This window comes from Eptesicus fuscus, chromosome 7 (assembly GCF_027574615.1).
Source record: "Eptesicus fuscus isolate TK198812 chromosome 7, DD_ASM_mEF_20220401, whole genome shotgun sequence".
Classification (NCBI taxonomy): domain Eukaryota; kingdom Metazoa; phylum Chordata; class Mammalia; order Chiroptera; family Vespertilionidae; genus Eptesicus; species Eptesicus fuscus.
The window spans coordinates 59,195,551-59,217,639 of record NC_072479.1 but is presented as its reverse complement, the minus strand read 5'-3'; the positions used below and the strand labels follow the sequence as shown (position 1 = coordinate 59,217,639).

The following is a 22,089-nucleotide window of genomic DNA, read 5'->3' as shown; positions in this document are numbered from 1 at the left end:
TCAGCATCGTTCAATTAAAAACATTTTAAAATTTCCCTTCTGATTTCTTGTTTGATCCACGGATTATGTAGCAGAATTGTTTAACTTCCAAACATTTTATGGGTATTTCATTATTATTATTGATCTCTAATTTAATTTTATTATGATCAGAGAACATATTTTGTAAGAATTCAGTATTTTAAGATTTACTGAGATTCATTCATTCATTCTCCATGCCCTCCTTCCAGTCACAATACAGACCAGACAAAGGGCCTAGGCTGAGGTATATAAGGGGTGGGTTTATTCTGCTTCCTCTTTTTGTACAGTCAGTATAAGAACACAGCCTATAGTAAGCACCAGGAGGCAGAGATTTATTATCTGGCCTATCACATGGTCTATCTTAGTTGACATCCCATGTGCACTTAAAAATGATATATGTTCGCCCTAACCGGTTTGGCTAAGTGGATAGAGCGCCGGCCTGCGGACTCAAGGGTCCCAGGTTCGATTCCGGTCAAGGGCATGTACCTTGGTTGCAGGCACATCCCCAGTGTGGGGGGGAAGGGGGGGTTTCAGGAGGCAGCTGATTAATGTTTCTCTCTCATCCATGTTTCTGACTTTCTCTCCCTCTCCCTTCCTCTCTGTAAAATATCAATGAAATATATTAAAAAAAATTATATATGTTCTTCAGCTGTTGGTGTAATGTTCTTCTTAAGTGTCAATTAGGTCAAATTGTTTGACTGTATTGTACAAAACTATATCCTTAGTGATATTTTTTGTCTAGTGATTTAGTCAACTACTGATGAGAGTATTAAAATCTTTAAGTATACACAATCTGATGTGTATTTGTCTATCCCCATCCTTTAGTTCTGCCTCTTTTTGCTTCATATATTTTGAAACCTTAATTATATCATTTAGAAAAATAGGGTGGTGCTGTGAAATAAAAAACATGTAATCAGAAATCAAAAAATCTGAAATTCCTTGACTCTGGCAACTAACTGAAAAGCAGGAATTATACCAATTTTACCCACTTTAAAGAGTTACTGACTCCATTTCTGTAACCGTCTCATCCTTGGAAGAATAAGGTTTTTTGTCAAGTGCTTTGTAAACCATTGTGCTTATGCTGATTTAATCAATACCAATTATTCTCTAGAGATGTGGGCATGATTAGAACCCAAAAGAAGATCAGAGGAAGTTCACACTCACCGACCAAAGAAATCTAATTCCGTAGCAGAATATACATAAATAAAAAGTGAATCTCCACCTGGGTGGGCAAAGAGTAGAGGTTAGATGAATATTCACTCAAAAGAAAGTCTTTGGGGCTAAAGAAGTCAAGATAGCAGATTTGGAGATAAGATAGTTACTGGTGAAAAAGAAGATAAGTCCCCATAATAGGAACAAATACTGTTACCGCAAAAGTCAAAGGAGACATCTTTTGGCTGTTTAAAATAGATTTCCACAAGTGTATACTGGCTTTAATCAACTTTTCTTCCATATCATACTCCTTGATAATAATGCCTAATATTTTCTTTGCACAACGATAAATACAGTGCTCTGTGTCCAGAAGGGAATTAGTAAAAACCCAGTGAAATAAGTATAGTATGCCCAGAAAAGGGATGCTGCCCATCAAAAAGTCCATTTAGAGCAAGCTGGTACTATTGCTATCAAGGTGTACAAGGGTGTGCATGTCTACCAACGTAAGTACAGTTACAGGAATTCACTCCCAATCTATGTATTTGGGAAAGGGAACTACATTTAGCTTAGTGGCAAGATCGTCCAAGAAAGGGTGACTAGTCTCCCCGTGCTCTTCTTTCCTGCCTATAATAAATATAGTTAGCCCTGCACATTCATCGACTGTTGTCCTAATAATACAAGTAATTTCCAAAAAGAAAACCTCAGTCCACTCACACTCCTCCCTTCTCCTCACTCCCCACCTCCCTCTGCACACCTACATGCTTTCACAGAATTTAGTGAGCGTTGGGGGCTTGTCCTGATTCCTCCGATGGCGAAACCAGCATTGGATTTTTCGGACATCCCAGTCCAGTTGCTTTGACAGGCCCTCCAGCCTTTTCTCATCAGGATACTGTAGATATATGACCAGAGTCAGAACATTCCTTTTTCTTCAAACATCTCATTAAATCTCTTGACTAGTTCAGTGGCAAAGGGGGTGATAACTATAGTGGCTTAAGTGATGTTATCTTTCCAGGTTTCATCTCAAAAGTCATTTTCAGCCCGGCTGACGTAGCTCAGTAGTTGAGCTTCGACCTATGAACTAGGAGATCATGGTTAGATTCCCAATTAGGGCACATGCCCGGTTTTCGGGCTTGATCCCCAGTGTGGGCGTCCAGCCAATCAGTGATTCTCTCTCATTACTGATGTTTCTCTCTCCCTCTTCCTTCCTCTCTGAAAACAATTTAAAAAAAAGTCATTTTCACACATCACAAAAATACTATTTCACACATCAAGGACCTTTATCACTCACCTATATACGTCCTTGTTTGGTCTTCTCCCTCCAGCCCAAGCTGAGTAAAAAAAATATTAAAAATCCAAACTGCAAAGGCTATCGGTCCCCATCTTAATTATGTAACTAGATACTGACAAAAGCTGGAGCAGGGAAAAACAAAATTAAAATATGATTTGTCTGGGAGCAAGGGGTGGTAGTGGCTGCTAGGCCTAAAACTCAAATTATGTAAACTTGACTTAGATCCTGGCCCAAAGGTATTTCTCTGAGAAGATAAAGTTCTTCTCATAGCTACTAGGTGTACCGGTTAATATTGGTGGATTTTGTAATCAAAGAAAACACGATAATTTCAAGAGAAACATCAAAAGTGCTTTATTCAAAGTAATGTCCATTGTTAGCTACACATTTCCCCATATTTCACGTCATTTGTGGATACCATCCCAATAGAACTTTTTTTTTTTTTTTTATTAAATCTTTATTGTTCACATTATTACAGTTGTTCCTCTTCCCCCCCCCCCATAGCTCCCCTCCACCCAGTTCTCACCCCACCCCATGCCCTTACCCGCCCCCCCCCATGTCCTCATCCATAGGTGTATGGTTTTTGTCCAGTCTCTTCCCGCACCCCCCACACCCCTCCCCCCCCCCGAGGATTGTCAGTCCACTCCCTTTCTATGCCCCTGATTCTATTATATTCACCAGATTATTCTGTTCATCAGATTTTTTATTCACTTGATTTTTAGATTCACTTGTTGATAGACATGTATTTGTTGTTCATAATTTTTATCTTTACCTTTTTCTTCTTCTTCCTCTTCTTAAAGAATACCTTTCAGCAAGCATTTCATATAATACTGGTTTGGTGGTGGTGAACTCCTTTAGCTTTTTCTTATCTGTGAAGCTCTTTATCTGACATTCAATTCTGAATGATAGCTTTGCTGGGTAGAGTAATCTTGGTTGTAGGTTCTTGCTATTCATCACTTTGAATATTTCTTGCCACGCCCATCTGGCCTGCATAGTTTCTGTTGAGAAATCAGCTGACAGTCGTATGGGTACTCCCTTGTAGGTAATTAACTGTTTTTTCTCTTGCTGCTTTTAATATTCTCTCTGTCTTTTGCTCTTGGCATTTTAATTATGATGTGTCTTGGTGTGGTCCTCTTTGGATACCTTTTGTTTGGGGTTCTCTGCACTTCCTGGACTTGTAAGTCTATTTCTTTCACGAGGTGGGGGAAGTTTTCTGTCATTATTTCTTCAAATAGGTTTTCAGTATCTTGCTCTCTCTCTTCTTCTGGCACCCCCATAATTCGGATGTTGGTAAGCTTGAAGTTGTCCCGGATTCTCCTTACACTATCTTCATATTTTTGAATTATTATTATTTTTTTTTTTGCTTTTCCGGTTGGGTGTTTTTTGCTTCTTTGTATTTCAAATCTTTGACTTTATTCTTGCGATCCTCTAGTCTGCTGTTGGATCTCTGTATATTATTCTTTATTTCAGTCAGTGTATGCTTAATTTCTAGTTGGTCCTTTTTCATATCCTCGAGGGTCTCACTAAATTTATCATCCTTTTCTAGAAAATTCTTGAAAAACCTTATAACCATGGTTTTGAACTCTATATCCAGTAGTTTGCTTTCCTCCATTTCTGTCATTTGTGACCTGTTTCTTTGTCTCCGCATTTTGGCTGCTTCCCTGAGTTGATAGAGTGGCTTTGTGTGCTAGGTGTCCTATAGGGCCTAGTGGTTCAGCCTCCCCAGTTACCTGAGGTGGACACTCTTGGTGCACCCCTTTGTGGGCTGTGTGCACAGTCTTGTTGTAGTTAAGCCTTGATTGTTGTTGGTATCAGTGGGAGGAATTGACCTCCAGGCCAATTGGCTGTGAGGATCAGCTGTGTCTACGATGGGAGAACTTCTGTGCTGGAGACACCCTTATGAGGCAAGACTTGCTTCAGTGGGGCTTTGGTGCTCACTGAGTCTGCCCCCTGAGTGTGTCCCTTATGGATCTGAGGAGTTGTAATCTGGATGGTCCTACTCTGACCCCTGGGTACACTGGCTCTTGGATCTCCAAGGAGGTGCTAATTTAGCCTCTGCCTGAGGCCACCCAGCAGGAGCTATGGAGAGATCTGCAGATTCCTCTTTTTTGTTTGAGTTTTGGAGGGACCCAGATGAGGCCCAGCTGTGAAGCAATGCAAGCTGCTGTGGGGCCTTGGGCCTTCTTTTGGATGTTCTGGGTCTCTGACCAAGCTTCAGTTTGTTAGGTAAGTTTAGATTTCCAAGGAACAGGCCATTCATATGCAAAAGCCTCTGAGCACAGCTTGGGTGGGTCGGAGTCTCAGGGCGGAGCAAACAGCAATGGCTTCCCGTCAGCCCTGCCCTAAGAGGTCCCCGGGTCTCAGTGTCCCTTGGTAATCGCTGCAAGCATCTCTGAGAGAAAGCTGCCCTCAAGTTCCACCCAGTGTCAGACAGTCCAGTTTCTCCCCGTATGAGTCTGGGTCCCCAGAGTCTCACCTGGAACTGGAGTTCAGAGCAGTTGGGAGCCTGTGTCTCCCTGCGGATTGAAAAAGTCAGCCGCGTACTCAGTTGCCAGCCCTTTCCGCGTGCCGCGCACCTCCGTACCTCTGCACTTTACTTCCGCAGCTCCTGAGTCTCAGTGTGCTTTTCTCTTCCCTTCTAGTTGTAGAATTTCCACTTAGCCAGCCTTCCTGTGGTTCTGGATGATGTCTGTTTTGTCTTTTAGTTGTAGTTTTGAAGTGTTTGTGTGAGGCACCAATTTCAGGTGTTTACCTATGCCACCATCTCGGTTTCTCCCTTTTCTTGTTCTGAGGCAAACCATTCAGAGACCCAATTTTCCACTTCTTCGTATGTTTTCAAGTGCCGCTCAGAAAGTGCGTGTGCCATTGATCGGAACAAGTGGTAATCTGAAGGAGCAAGGTATGGTGAATACAGCAGGTGGGTTAATACTTCCCAGGCAAGATCTTTTAACATGTCTTTAACTGTTATTTTTGTGTGTTTTTTTTTAAATATATTTTATTGATTTTTTACAGAGAGGAAGGGAGAGGGATAGAGAGCTAGAAACATCGATGAGAGAGAAACATCGATCAGTTGCCTCCTGCACACCTCCCACTGGGGATGTGCCCGCAACCAAGGTACATGCCCTTGACCGGAATCGAACCCGGGACCTTTCAGTCCGCAGGCCGACGCTCTATCCACTGAGCCAAACCGGTTTCGGCTTTAACTGGTTTTGAAGTGTGTGATGGTGCGCCATCATGAAGCAAAATTACTTTGCCGTGTCTTCTGGCACATTCTGGCTGTTTCACGATCAAAGCGTGGTTCAAATTGATTATTTGTTGTCAGTAGCGATCAGTATTAATGGTTTCACCTGGTTTTAGAAGCGCATAATACACCACACCTTCCTGATCCCACCATACACAGAGCATTGTCTTCTTTCCGAAGCGATTTGGCCTTGCAGTGGATGTTGATGGTTGACTTGGATCAACCCATGATTTTGTGCATTTGGGATTCTCAAAATAAATCCATTTTTCATTGCCAGTCACAATTCGATGCAAAAAAGCCTTTCTTTTGTGCCACAAAAGCAACATTTTACTGATGACTTTTCGGTTTTCCATTTGTCTTTTGTTCAGTTGATGTGGCACCCATTTTCCTTCCTTTAAAATCTTTCTCAATGCTTGTAAACAATTGGAAATTGTTTGCTGAGCAATGTTTAATCTTTCTGCAAGTTGTTTTTGAGTTTGACACGCATCTTCATCCAATAATGCTTGTAATTGTTGGTCTTCAAACTTTTTTGGTTGACCTGGACGTTCTTTGCCTTTCACATCAAAATCATCACTTTTAAAGTGTTTAAACCAGCGTTCACAAGTATCTTGAGATGGAGCACATTCACCATAAGTTTCCCGAAGTATACGATAACTTTTTCTTCAAAATAGAGTAATGAATTAAAACTTCCCACAAATGCTCTTTTTTTGGCATGAAATTTGACATTTTTAAATGTAAAAATATCTATGATGTTAACACCTTCAGCAAATTTGACATATGAAGTTTTGAAGCTTGCTGTCAATACAACAAAATAGCATACATATCAAATCGCATATATATCAACAATGTGTAACTCCATCTATTGAAAAAAATCCACATTATTAACTGGTACACCTAGTATAAGGACTACCCAAATGGGAAAGATCATCCCATCCTATTCTTACACTTGGGAGATACTTGTTCTCTATCTTCCCTTGCCCTATGGGGCAATCCCTCATATGAATCCTCGCTGTTTGTTTGCCCACTTACCTTAGTAATAGATATGAACACCTTTTCAAGGATGGCATTGGGTTGGGGCTGATAAGGACCACTGTCCTGGATGCCAACATGGAGTGCACAGGGTTTGGCAATAAACCTGTAATGGAGAAAGCCCAAAAGCCAAATCTAAATATGGTTTGCTAATCAGGAGGAAAGATCCTGATTAGGGGACTGATGGGGAGGAAAAAGGAGAATCAGCTGGCTGGGAGCCAAGACTTTTTTATTTTATCCTGGATTTTGCCACTGGCCTACTTGAGAAGTGACCTGTTTAAGAAATATTGGGTCATAAGCTCTCTTTCCATTTTTTCCCTGGCTTCCCTCATCACATCTAGAGCTTTAAAGCCAGAAAGACCTAGGTCAAATCACTAGTCTACCACTTACTGCCTGTATGAACTTGGACAGTTTATTAAATCTCTGTAAGGCTCAGTTTTTCATCCATAAGATGAAGATAATATCAACCAACATCTTTGCTACTCAATATAAAGTCCACAGACCAACAGCATTAATGGCTTTTCTTGGAAGCTTTTTAGAACTGCAGAATCTTGAACCCCATCCCAGAATAATCTGCATAATCAGAATCTCCATTAACAAGATTCCCAAATGATTCATGTGACCATTACAATGTTAGAAGAATCTTGTAAGTATCCAATGAGATAATGTATGTGAAGACCCTGGAACCAGGGAGGTGCTTAATAAATGGTAGTGTTGTTTTTTTTTTATATATATATCAAGAAGATCTTAATTGGAGGGAAAAGTAAAACTGAGGCTGAGCTCTTCCTAACTACAAATATCCTGGGTCATGGTCACCTTCCTGCCTAATAAAAAGATTATGAAAATACTTGGAAGAAAGAAATAAGGAAACTAGGGTGAGAAAGAAATTACCTATTAGTATTCAATCCCTGCCCTAGATTATACCACTAATAAGTCATATAAATTTGGCCAAGTCACTTAAATCTTGAGTCTTGGTTTTATCATCTAAAAGGTGTTATATGAGGTGATTTCTAAGATTTTTGTTCTATATCTAAGATTACATAGTATTATCATTAATTGTAATTCATTCCTAATTTTTAGATATTTGAGAAACTAGTCCTTGTTTCTTCAAGAAAGATCTCCTGCTTCTCCACAACCATAGATTTTTGTGAGTATTAATCAGCTCTAGGAAAAGCTCCATGTAGTCATTTTGAGAATAAATCAAAACCAGTTTTAGCTCTCTTAGCATTTTAGGGAGTCCGATAAAAATATGACTGGGAGGCCTAAGATGGAGTGTTCTTGACCTATTTTCTTGGTCTGCATTTGAATCCAGAATTTATCTCTAAAGGAGGGACTGAGAATAAGAAACTTTGTTTATCTTCTATAAAAACTTTTACCCTTATCACCAAAGTTCCTGAGCCATGAGGAAACATTTATTCAGAGCACAAATTAGCCACATCTGTAACCCATTCTTTCCTCTCTTTTACACAGGTGACACAAAAGTTTCATTCAAAAGTCAATACTAGTAGATACTTTAACTTATATTTCCTGGTATATTATTCTGTGTACAAATATTTAAAAACCCCAGTCCTGTTTAAACTCATCGTGAACAAAGAATACACAGCAAATACTGTTTGTTTGTTTTTTATTTACCAAGATTCTGTGCTCAATAGTTTCTGTGAGAGGTTCAGTGAATCCCACTCTTGCCCTATGAGCTCAGTTTGGACCCAGCATTGATCAGCATCCAGAAAAGTAATTAAGGCAGTCACTCTTTGCTTTTGAGTTGGTGCCATATCTGCAATAAAAGCACTGAATTATCTCTGTCTGTCTCCTCCATTTCTTCTCATCTACATTAATGTATGAAGAGGTAGATGCAAAAACAAAAAACAGCCTTTAAAATTCCTATTCTTACCCCTTGATGTAGGTCTCTTCCTCAATCCAGAAGCAGTCAGGTGATTAAAGGCTCTGGAGTTAGGCAGATTGTAACAGCTAAGAGACTTTGTGAAAATTCATTTTAAAGATGAAATGACATGATGCATGCCTAGCATAGTACCTGACACTTAGTAAACATTCAATAAAAGGAGGCTATTATTATTTTACTCGAAACTAATAGTTCAATCTGGGTACCCTGATGGTACCTTCAGCAGAAGGCGAGAAGAGCAAAAATCTTCTTTCATACAACAGGGATAGGCTTGTAGCCTGCTCACCTGAGGGAAGCCAAGATAATTTTTATTATTATCTGGACATTGGAGGGGACTTGATATCCTACAGTTGTCATTAGCTCACATCCTGCCCTCAATAGTTCACAGAGTTCATTGAGAGACATAGAGTTACTGGCATCCAGTTAGTTACAGCTGTACAGACCCTAAGAAAATTTATTTATTTGACAAATATTTATTAGGCACCTATTTTGTGCTATAGCATGAAGCCCAAAACCAAATATAAGGACTTATGGTTGGAAAAGAATTTTTCTGATTAAAAAAATTAAATAAATAGATTTATGCATTTAATGAATAACCTTAATGAAGAAAGTGAAATTATTTTAAAGTAGAACTTTAAAGAAGTTCGGACTCAATCATTTATTCATTCTATATCATCTACCTGGTATTTAGTATGTAATTTATAAAATGGACATATAGTTTAGTCAAACTCCAGACAAAGAGCCTGGCATTCATCCTTTCTTCTAGATCTTTAAGTGTGCTCTGGAGACTTTCCAGGGACCCTTTTAGGAGGTCTGCAAGATTAAAATTATTCCCATAATAATTCTATAACTTCATAATAATTACTTTCTCTCATGAGTATACAGTGGAATCTTCCACAGGTTATATGACAACAGGCTGAATGCGGAAGGTGACATGAGAATACAGCTGCCAGATATTAGAGACTTACAAAAATGTAAAATAATGCTATTCTTCTCACAGTTTTTTTGTTTTGGAAATTTTTTCCCATAAAGTGTTAGTTATATTATCAATATAATCAATGTATTGTTATCTGTAAATGAATAATATATTAAATTATTTTCCATTTTAATTTTTAAAACAGTACATGTTAATAGATATTATTCACATGAACAAAAACGCTCTGAGGTCCTTGATAATTTTTAAGAGTATAAAGGATTACTGACAACATAGTTTGCAAACAAACTGCTGTGCTGGATGACACTGAGAAATCAAACTTCTCATGATTTTCTTTCTTTCTGTTTATTTATTGATTTTGGAGAGAGAGGAAGAAGGAGGGAGGGAGGGACAGAGAGAGAGAGAAACACTGATTTGTTGTTCCACTTATTTATGCATTCATTGGAGCCGGCCAGGGCCTCTTGTGATTTTCTGTCCTCTCCAGGATCAATTTGTTGTCCAAGTTTTAAAATAATCTGTAAGACTAGACTTCCTTTTGCCTTCAAGTCTGAATAAGTGAGCATTTAGTGGTCTATAATGTGAAGATACTCCTTTCCACCTGCCATTCCAGAAACATGATGAGTCTAATGATCCAACCTGATTGTAATATATCTGTCTTGCTTTACAGAGATCATTTCAATTTGCCCTTTCCCTGCCCTCCAGATATATGGTAGCAGCTGACCTAAGCCTGGGTTAATTAAGATGAAATTACTACTTTGCTTGTTCATATCCAAGACAGGAGTTATACTTAACACTGCTGTCTTTGTGATTCATTGCAACATCATTGATGGATATGAACGTTACACAAATATATTAGAAAGTCTAGATCAAGCTTCTCAACTGGTGTATCATGGCAAGTAACATAGATTGGCTATACTTATGCTGAGATGTTGCTCTCAGTTCTCAGGGTAGTCCATGGGGCCTGAAGTAGCCATAAACACTTAGCCTGTAGCCTTGGCCTCATATACCCCACTGTGCAACACACATTTTATTTTCTACACTAGAGGCCCGGTGTACGAAATTTGTGCACTGGGGTGGAGGGGGCGGGTGGGGGGGGGAGAGGTCCCTCAGACCGGCCTGCACCCTCTCGCAGTCTGAGACCCCTTGGGGGATGTCCGCCTGCTCACCTGCTGGCTTAGGCCTGCTCCCCATGGACATCCCTCTTGCAGTCGGGACCCTTTGCTCCTTACCACCCGCCTGCTCTGGCTGAGCGCTCCCCCTGTGGGAGTGCACTGACCACCAGAGGGAAGCTCCTGTTTTGAGCGTCTGCCCCCTGGTGGTCAGTGCGCATCATAGTGATTGGTCGTTCTGGTCTTTCCATCGTAAAGGTCACTTAGGATTTTATTATATAGATGTGTAGCAACATGGTTGAGTTGGGAAGCATTGTGACTTGTCAAAATTAATATATAAAAATAAAAATAACCATCAAAGAAATGCAAATAAGGAATGGGATGAAGGGGAAATACAATAAAAAGAAAAAGGTCTTATATAGACTGAGGATGGTGTATCATTAGGTGAAAATACCGAGTAACTAAATTACCTGAATCTAATCTGAATACTCCCCACTACACACACACACACACACACACACACACACACACACACACACACAGAGAGACAGAGACAGAGAAACAAAGGAGATAGCTGAGGTGATGATTAAATAAAGGTTTTTAGGGCCAGATGAAGTCAGTTTAGAATTTAATCCTTAAGTACAAAAGCAGCATTTGAAAATCATCCCCCAAAACATATGTACCCCTTAAGAGGCAAATGCAGAGTCCCATAGAAAACAGATTCAGGCCAAAACCGGTTTGGCTCAGTGGATAGAGCGTCGGCCTGTGGACTGAAAGGTCCCAGGTTTGATTCCGGTCAAGGGCATGTACCTTGTTTGCATGCACATCCCCAGTAGGAGGTATGCAAGAGGCAGCTGATTGATGTTTCTCTCTCATCGATGTTTCTAACTCTCTATCCCTCTCCCTTCCTTTCTGTAAAAAAATCAATAAAATATATTAAAAAAAAAAACAAAAACAGAAGGAGAGCGTAGAAAGGACATTCAAGCAGAGGGAACAGCATGTACTAAAACAGAGATATAAGAAACAAAGTCTACTTAGAGAATTATGGAATGCATTAGAGGTAGGGGTGGCAGTGGCAACAGTGATAGGAGAAAAAAACTATACAGGTAATTAGGGGCCAGATCACAGGTGCCTTGTATGTTATGTTAAGCTTGAACGTTATCCTACTAGTATAGTTTGATGGTCACTGAAAGGCTTCAGACAGGGGGGCGAGGGGTTAGAGAAGAGATGAATGGATCTATATATTAATAAAGAACTGTCATCACCTAAAGGCTATTGTAAAAAATCCATGCTATAAATGATAAAACATTGAACTAAGACTATAGAAATAGAAAGGATGGATTCAAAATATACCAAGGAGGTAAAACTGATAGAACTTGGTGACTGAATAGATGTAAGAGGCAAAAGAAAAGGAAGAGTCAAGCATGCTTTTCATGTTTCTGGCTTGGGAAACTAAGTTGATTACAGTGTCTCAACCAAGTAGAGAATAAGGTAATAGCAAATTTGGGAGTGACAAATGAGCTGTGTGTGATGAAATGGGACACTGAAATGGAACTGTCTAGTAGGCAAATAAACTTGGAAAAGGGACTTGAGATACACACACATCTGAGAAAGAAAAAGAGAGAGAATAAGAATATAGGTGGTAGCTAAAATTGTGGGGGGTGGATGTGACTACATAAGAAAGCAATACAAATTGAAAAGAGAAACAAGGTCAGAATCCTGGTTGACAACCAGCATAAAAGGTGAACCAAGTGGACAGAAGTCCTATCAAATAAGGTAGAAATCCAGTATCCACTGGCTTTGGCAATTTGGAGATTTTGGGTAATCTTTACCAAAGAAATTCCTGTAAGTAAAATGGAGGCTCTAAAAGATATTAATGAGTTACAGCAGTGAAAGATATGAGGAGGAGCATGAAAGAAGTGAAAATAGCCAAGACTCTCAAGAATCTGGGCTGAGAAGGAAATGCCTGCAGCAGAACCACTCTATCTAAAATTAATATTCTTGTGCTTTAAATGCATTCTCTTATTGATCAGAAAGTTCATTCTATTAATTCCTCTTTTTCCCCCTATGAATTTCAGCCTCATTTCTTCTCCTTAGACCTTAAATATGCTAAAGTCTTTCCCATCTTAAAAAGGCTCTCCCTGTCCCTCACACCCTGTTTCTTTCCTACCTCACAACTGAAGTTCTCTCCTCCTGACTTCTCTTCTCCCACTCATTCCTCAACCCTCCTCCCTCTCTCTTCTGGCTTCTGTCCCTACACTCCATTGAAACTGCTCTTGCCAAAGTTGTCAATGATCTTCTTATTGTGAAATCAAATAGGTGTTTTTCAGTCCTATATCTTACCTGACATGCAGCACCATTTTATATTGGCCATGCCCTCCCTCTTGAAATGCTCTTTTCTTAGCTTCCTCATTGCTATACTCTTCCCAGTTTTCTCTATCTCTCTGGCAGTAGAACTAGACTGCTTGGTATGCACTGCTAGTTGAGTCACCTTGGACAAGATACTTTCTCTGTGCTTCAGGTTTTTCATTCATCTGTAAAATGAAGATAACAACAGTATCTATCTACCTCATAAAGTTACTATGTTTAGCACTTAGAACAGTGCCTGGGACAAAGTAAATACTTATTAAATGCTAACTAAGATAAAATACTGTATGGCTGTCATACCTCTTATCTCCTTTTGGGTTTCGTTTTCCTTTTCCTTTTCCTAAGATAAAGTGTTTCCTCAGGGTTCTATGCAGGTTTTTTTCTTACTCTACATACTAACCCTAGGTGATTTCATTCAATTACAGCAGAGGATGGTCCACAGACCCCTGAGAGTCCCTGAGATACTCTCTGGGGGCCCATAAAGTCAAAATTATTTTCATAATAATATTAATATATTATTTGCCTTTGTTACTGTCTTGATATTTGCAATGATGGCACCTGAGCACAAATCTAAGCAATGACACCAAATTGGGACAGTAGTTATATTATTCCTTGCTGTGTCCTCTTAGCTAAAAAAGAAACAAACCTAGTTTCACTTAAGACTGTCCTTGATGAAATAATGTAAATGATTAATTTTATTAATCTTAACCAATGACTAAACTGCTAAAAAGTATTCTGTGATAAAATGGGAAGTACACAGAAAGCACTTTTGCTGCACACTAAAGTACATATATGGCTGTCTCAAGGAAATGCACCTGGTTGACGGAGTTGTGTGCTGAACCAAATCACTTTTTTCATTGAACAGCAATTTTACCTGACAGAATGGCCAACAGATAAAATAAGGTTATTCAGATCTAGGTATTTAGAAAACATTTTCTTGAAAATGAAGGAAATAAGCCTGTCACTTAAAAGAAACAAATATGCCGAAACCGGTTTGGCTCAGTGGATAGAGCGTCGGCCTGTGGACTCAAGGGTCCCAGGTTCGATTCCGGTCAAGGGCACGTACCTTGGTTGCGGGCACATCCCCAGTGGGGGGTGTGCAGGAGGCAGCTGATCAATGTTTCTAACTCTCTATCACTCTCTCTTCCTCTCTGTAAAAAATCAATAAAAAATATATATTAAAAAAAAAAAAGAAACAAATATTGTTGCCAATGATAAAATTCAAACTTTCAAGTAAAAATTAGAATTTTAGAGAACTTATATCCACCTTTGGACTTGACGATAAACTTTGAGTTTTCTGATGATACTGGTTATGAGATTAACTAATATGATTTTAAAATATTGTATAATGAATAACATTTGCCAGAGCTATATAACTCAGTGAACCAGTATTTTTCAAATGAGCAATACATGATATCCATTTAAAGTATGGCAGACTAATAAATTTTTAACATGAATAAAATGCTCATTGATATGGTTTCAGATTCTATAACACAACCAACCTTTAAGAAACCACTACTTGTTGTATAAAAGAAAAAAAAATACTTCCTTTTACCAATGACATATCTATGTGAAGCTTAAGCGTATGTATTTATGTACTTCAATCAAAACAACATATCATAAGAGAGTGAATGCAGAAGCCACTGAAGACAATCCAATTATCTCAAAAAAAACAATTATCTTTTATTAAGCCAGACATTAAAAAGATTTGTGAAATGTAAAATCAATGCTGTTCTTCTCACTAAATATTTTATTTTGAAAATAATTATTTTTCAAAAATGTTATTTATGTTAGCATGTAATAGGTTTGTTATTATTTTTAATGAAATGATAAATACATTTCTTAAATTTCTCAATTTTAATTTCAAATGTGAAAAAAATTGATAGGTATATGTAACCCACACATAAACAAACACTCCTCTGGAATCCTCAATAATTTATAAGAATGAAAAGGAATGCTGAGGACAAAAAGATATTTAAGAATTTCTAAATTATACTAACACTATTCATTTATGTGTGAGTGACTCCTAGCCATTCATTATCTTGTATATTCCATATACACATGCATCCATGTTAATGTATTTTTTCTGAGTAAGTTCTTAAGAGGATAGGATTTTTCTATATATAAGCAAATGTGTTATACACATTGTTGTATACATTATGTGCTTGCTATGTACAAAATGCTGCATTTGTCGGACACGTATACCACCAAACCCAGTACTTCTTGCATTGTCTGTGTGTAATTTTTTTCATTTTATTTCGAGGAGTATTTTTTTTTATTTTAAAAATATTTTTTATTGATTTCAGAGAGGGAGAGAGATAGAAACATTGATGAGAGAGAATCATTGATCGGCTGTCTCCTGCACACCCCTCAATGGGGACTGATCTCACAACCCGGGTATGTGCCCTGACTGGGAATTGAGGTGCAACTTCCTGGTTCATATGCTGATGCTCAACCACTGAGCCACGCTGGCTGGGCTTGAGGACTATTTTTTTTTTAATTGGCAAATGTGTTCTTAAAACAAAGCAGAAACATTTGGGTGGTGGGCATATGATGCAGTATCTTGTAATACAGAAACCCACACCTGAAATCTATATGATCATGTCAACCAATGTCACCCCAACAAATTTAATAAAAACAAACAAAAAAGCACAAACAGACTAAAAGGAAAAGGACCTCTATGACATACTATTCTAAACCATGATAAGGCACACATTGTGGATTTATACCAGAGTATCCTTCATTCGTTATCCACTTGTAGCACAGTTATCTTCACTTAGACCTATAACAGGGCCTTACACAATTATGACTAATACCTGTGCCACTTAATGTACCTACTGGTACTATGAGGAGAAAAAAGGATCAGCATCCTGCTTATACCTTACCTTATTATAAGGGAACTAAGTCTTGAGAGAAGAATTACTTAAGAGTATGTAAGTATGTTCAAATGCTTCAGATACAAACTAATTTAAGACTAACTTGTAGTTTTATTGCACGGGGGAGAGGGGGAAGGGGGAGAGGAGGACAGGAAGAGAGGGGTCAGGGGGAGAGGGGGGAGAGGAAGAGGGGGGAGAGGAAGAGAAGAGGGAAGCAACCAATCAATATGTCTCTCTCACATTGATGTTCTCTCTCTCTCTCTCTCTCTAGAGAGAACATCAATGTGAGAGAGACATATTGATTGGTTGCTTCCCACACATGCCTGACCAAAGCCAGGGATCATGGTTCTTGCCTTTGACCAGGAATCAACCCTGCAATCCTTCAGTGCATGGCCAATGCTACAACCATTGAACCACACTGGCCAGGGCCAAACATATTTATCATTTTTAAATGGATAAGTGATTATACAACTTAATGTATTTGCTTAAAGTAGAAACAAACCCGGGTGTCAAATAAGAGGTGAATTAGAGAAAAAGGTTAACAAAAAACTCTTTCTCAAAAAGTTCTTACCATTCTTCATAGTCCAACAAACAGGGGAGGGGGTGTTGTTAGCGAGACATTAGGCCTATATTTAAGTTAATAGCTGTTAAAAAGGAACTGAATCCACCTCCTCCAAACCTCCATAACTTACCCTTGTGCATACATTTATTACACTGTCTTCTAACCACTGATTTTCTTACTCTCTTTCTGAGGGTAGACATCATGACTTATTCACCTTTTTATCCTTGGCACATAGTTTGATATCTAGCAATCTGATTTAGTTTGAGACCCTCTGTGCCTATAATAGAGACTTCCTACAAATGCTGACCCTAAAAGTTAAAGACTGTAAGGAATACCCTTTTTCAGAAACTCCCTAATTTTGAGAAGCTATATAATAGTGTGATTATTCTCTGCCTTACCAAGGCTGTGCAGAGCCCATGTATACTTAACTACTTGACAAACTTGTTTGTTTACAGCTCATTATCTACGCAACTGAGAAGATATATGCAGAAAAGCAAAACTACAGACCAATGCTTGGCTAAAGGCACTGTCAATCAAAGATATCTCAAAATAGACTATTAACATTTTAGAAATCCCATTTTTACTATAATTTTTTTAGAAAGACTCAGTGTTTTTAAAGCATAGTCTGATATATGTAGAACTAATTACCTTTTGGTCCTAAAAAACTGAATCAAATGTGAATTTATATAATTCTCTTTTTGATTATTAACATTTGTTTTGAGTCACTATCAGCAGCACTGCTCAACAGAAATATGTGAGCCACATAGCTAATTTTAAATTTTCTAATAGCCACATTTTAAAAAGTAAAAAAGGTGAAATTAATTTTGATAATTACTTGTTTAAATTGATATACAAAATACTAGCATATCAATATGTAATCAATGTTAAAAATTAAGATATTTTACTATTTTTTGGTATCAAGCTTCAAAATCCAGTATGTATTTTATTTTACACTTAGAACACATCTCAGTTCTGTCTAGTCACATCTGAAATGCCAAAAAGCTAGCAGCTATTGTACTAACTACTGTACTAACTAACTACTGTACCGCACAGCATAGTCCTAGGTGATTCAGAGAGAATTCTCCTTCACAGCTAGAAAAACTGCCTTCATATCTAAGGAAACTAGTTTTAGATTTTTTTAAAAATTAGAAGTGATTATGGTTAACTCCTTTTGCAGTAACACCTCAATTAATTAGAAGTGGATTCAGTATAAAAAACTCATAACTTAGTGAATTCTTTAGAAGGCAGCATTTATTTGCCTAAAAATACCCCTGAGAGGAAGCCAAAATAGGTTATTATTTCTCCGTTCCCACTCTATTTCTCCGTTCCCACTCTGTGTGTGTACAGATTTCATTTGCTGTCTCTTCCTTCATCAATTTCTTCTTTACTCATGTAGGAAACCCTAGTTTTCTGACTCAGGAAGTGGCTAAAGCAAAAATATCTAGCACGTTTCTTTTCAGTGGCGAATATATTGTCTCTAGGGATAAGCCAGGAACCTGACCTCATGCATGACAGTATTCAGGGTTATCTGCAGAGCATCAATACCCACTACCCAGAAAGGGCTTGGGAAAGAAGTTTTCCCATAGAGAGGAGGAACACATTAGGCTTTTGACCATCTGGAGCTTATTAAGAGGTGGATACTTAGATAAGAGCAGGGTCATGTGACCATCTTTTTCAATCTCGCTCTGCTGGATCTGCAAACCTGATTTAATTCTGTGATTTACAATTCAATAACACCCAACAGAACACCTTTAGGGATGCAGTGGAATTGGCAGTCTCCCTTACAGCCTAGTCAGCAGCTAAGTCCATTCTTCCCAAAGCCTCTCTTCCCTATCGAGGCTCTACTAACACTGGGTCACAATGCTGTGACCTGCTATGGTTCTAGGAGGGGGACAGCAGGTCTGTCGGGAAGAGGAAAAAAAGTTCATCCTTTTCTTAGGGGAAGTGGGGGAGAACAGGAAAACAAAGGCAGTATACAGCAGAGGTAGCAAGGTTTACAAGAGGAAGATGAAATGAGTGGTTAAGAAACGTATACATACACACACACAAACACACAGAGTCACTACTCTTTGCTGCCAGTTACATGACGGCCAGCAAATGAGTATGTTCAGTCCCCAGTGAGAATGATATTGAGAAGGCTTTTTAGACAGCCTAGTGAGGTTGCCTAGGAAGTAACAGGAGAGAAGAGGGGATTGGAATAATGAATGAGCAGCAAGGAGAGTTTTAATCTACCTCCTGTATAATTCATAAAATTTTCTTCTGGCAACATAAAGCTCCTATTGCAGTATCATATTCAAAATAATGAGCCTATATATCTCTGATGGTGTCAATATTAAGACTCAAGCTCCTACTTAATCCCAAGGAACAAGATATTATATCTAGTGCTCAAGGGACTAGATATTAAATTTCAAACAATTTATCTTTAAGATCTAATGTAAGTAAGGCATAGCAGACCTAGTTTGAACCACTTTTTCCTTCAGATCTCAACCATCAACATAATATTAAAATAAGTTTAAAAAAACAGGTGGAAAAGTTTATCTCTCTTTTAATAGGTACAGGGTAGCATGAGTTTGTGTATGGGGGGAGAGGAGAAAGAGAAGATGTAGGAAGGTATACAACATGCAAATATAGTATGGTGAAATTTAACAATAGAAACAAAGGAATTATAGTTTTGCCTCTCTTAATCAAGCCAAACATCTATTTCAGATTGAAGATTTAGATTCCAGTTACTCCTCTGGGCAAATGAGAGATGAGGGTGGACCCTTCTCAAACTATCAAAAAGTATTTACTGACCACATGCTACACCCAAGGCATTTTTGCAAGGTACTGGGCCATAACAATGCAACCAGTCAACAGAGGCCCACAAAGGAAAGCCTCTTGGTAGGTAATTCTCTCCTACCTGTAGTTCTTCAGCAAAATAGTTAGCTAGATTTTAACACTTTACATAAATAATGAACAACATAGACTGATGAACAAGAACAGACAAAGACTGTCGGGCCTCAGAGGGAGGGGAGGGGAGGGAGGGGGTAAAGGGGAGAGATCAACCAAAGTACTTGTGTGCATGCATATGAGCCTAACCAGTGGTTAAGGACAACAGGGGGGTGGGGGCATGCGTGGGGAGGGGGGTGGGATGGGAATGGGGGGATGAGGACAAATATGTGATACCTTAATCAATAAAGAAATTAAAAAAAAATAAATACTTTACATAAATGGTCGAGTAGCTTTTCAAGTCATCCTTACCAGATGGGCTGCAGTTCACCAGGGAATGTGTGAACTTAAAAAAATAAAATACTCACTGTGGTTGATGACAAGGAAGAGAAAGTGAGAACAGATTGTAAATTCTATATTTATTCTTTGGGAGATTCTTAAAACAACACAAATAGAGATAACTTATCAGGGGTTACAGTGTAAGGTTCATTAAAATATGCAGAACAATTAAAAAACTGCAAAATTCAAGTCAAACACATTATATTAAATAATGAAGAATAAGATGAGCATGAATTTGTTCTCCAAATCTTAGAATACTAGGAACCAGGAGTTTAAATCTTAACCCTTGAAAGGAGGTTAAGGAACAGGAAAAGATGGCCACATTATACACACACAGTGGCAAGAGCCCTGGGCTGGGGGAAATGATCTGCATCTTGGTTCTAGCTCTTCCCCCAGGAGAGTATGCAACCTCTGAAAAGTGGCCGTAGTTTATCTGTAAAAGGCGGTTGGAATTCTAGCTCTTATAGTCTATGGTAACTACAGAACTGCTTCTAGAAACTAAGTAGGTAGGATTTGAGAAATGAGAAAATGTAGGAAAAACGACACCACCAATATTTCTGATATATCTTTTTTCTATACTCAATAAGAATGGCTTCTATTTATTACCTTTATGAAAGACCAGAGCAATTAGAGGAACTAGTAATCTAGCAGTCAGTTTTATTGCTAAAGTATTGTCTTAAAAGAGAAACAAAATAGCAAGACTGCTTCTAGGGTTGAACTTTCCTAAGATCAAACATGAGATGAACAAAGTACTGATCTATACTAGCCAAGAAATATCATACTAGAATGCTTTCAGCTCAGTATTCCCATCCACCCCTACTCTCCTGACACTGGAGCACCATAGAAACATTCAGATAGAATTCCCACAGGTAAAGGATCTTTTCCAGTGGCTCTGCCAGGAGATAAGTCTTCAGCCACCTGGGGGAACTTTCTGGAAATCTGAAGATAATGTAAGTTTATATAAAATGGGTGTTTAGAAGCAACAAGCTATTTCCTCTAGCCACTAATGTGGAGATATTTCCATATTGGTATATATTTATGTAAGAAGCACAGAATCTTTTCTTAGGACAATGAATTTTTTTAGCAGGTTTTGAATTGTGTATTTTCCTTTTTAGTCATTACATTGTCTTCCTCTTTTTTCAGCCTTCATATACATACTAACCTGATCTAGGTTACTCCTAAGAGAGATAAGTGGTTTGTATCTCCATCCCAATAACATTTATAAAATGACTATACTTTAAAAACTGCACCACTAAGTTCCCGAGGACCCATAAAAGGCAACTGGGTTTCATTTGCTACAATTAAAAGCATCAGCCTAGCTAGTGTGACTCAATGGTTGAGCGATGACCCATGAACCAGAAGATCATGGTTCAATTCCTGGTCAGGGTACATGCCAGGTTTTCCGGCTGAGTCCCCGGGGGTGGGCGTGCAGGAGGCAGCTGATAGATGATTCTCTCATTATTGATGTTTCTATCCCTCTTTCTCTCCCTTCCTCTCTCTGAAATCAATAAAAACATTTTTTAAAAGCATCATATTTTGCACTTGAAATCTAGCAGAACACTTTGATGATAATATACAAACACTATGAATAAATGGATTAATGACTAGCTAGCTACATAGCAAATACTTTTGAAAGATTTTGTGTCATAAGTAGTAGGCAAATCAAAGAGATAACACTAATTTTTCAGAGAGTAACAGATTTTTTTATCTATAGCATCCCAGAAAGGGCATTCATGTTCTGTATAAAGCCCAAGTGAACAAAAGGTGTCAGAGTGCCACCTTCACTACCAGAGACCTAGTGGAAAGAAGTCTCCTTTCCAGAGTAGGAGTAGACTTGGTCAAAATCACCCACAGCTGTAAGTCCACCTTATAAAATCACCACATCAAGTTCTCATTGAATATCTTTATCTTAGACAGTTAGAGACAATCCAGTCACTCAAAGAAAGGTGAAATCACTTTTCCAAAATCATGGCCTAACAAAGATGTCGTGATTCTGCTAAACTCAGAAGTTTGACTCAATACAAGCAGTTTTCTCTCATGAGCCCTAGGGCTCTCCATCCTTTCAAGATGACCACTCCCCCTTCCATCACTGGCCTCCAAGGCCCCATCAGCAACAAGCTGACAACTTTCCATACTTTGGAAGCCTCAGGCTCCACCACACCCTACTCTCTTACGGGCCCTGGCGGAATTTTATTGAAACACAAGCACATGTCCAAGAGCTGACAAACCAACATTTAGGGCCTGAATAATCCAGCTCCCGTCAACTCTCAGAAACTAAGGTATCCTCACAAATCTTAGATTCCCATGAACCCGCCCCTTTTGCTTGAACGTCTGGCTCTTGCGCTGACC

The 22,089-nt window shown here is 38.6% G+C and overlaps 1 protein-coding gene and 1 non-coding gene across 6 annotated transcripts in view; both read right to left on the bottom strand.

The window, feature by feature from the left end:
- CERS5 (ceramide synthase 5) overlaps positions 1-22,089 on the bottom strand; it is a 33,546-nt gene that overhangs the window by 10,682 nt on the left and 775 nt on the right. For 3 of the 5 annotated variants that reach the window (XM_028144351.2, XM_054719091.1, XM_008140667.3), the window contains exons 2-4: positions 6,726-6,831; positions 1,929-2,059; positions 1,183-1,240 (exon numbers count right to left, since the gene is read on the bottom strand). In XM_028144351.2, the coding sequence (XP_028000152.2) occupies positions 1,183-1,240; positions 1,929-2,059; positions 6,726-6,831 (295 nt within the window). Of the gene's footprint in view, positions 1-1,182; positions 1,241-1,924; positions 2,060-2,458; positions 2,499-6,725; positions 6,832-22,089 lie in introns of those variants that run through there. The other 2 variants (XM_054719090.1, XM_054719089.1) reach the window with 2 other exon arrangements.
- On the bottom strand, positions 211-345 carry LOC114231319 (small nucleolar RNA SNORA51). Its single transcript, XR_003617272.2, has one exon. It is a non-coding gene; the product is annotated as a small nucleolar RNA SNORA51 (small nucleolar RNA).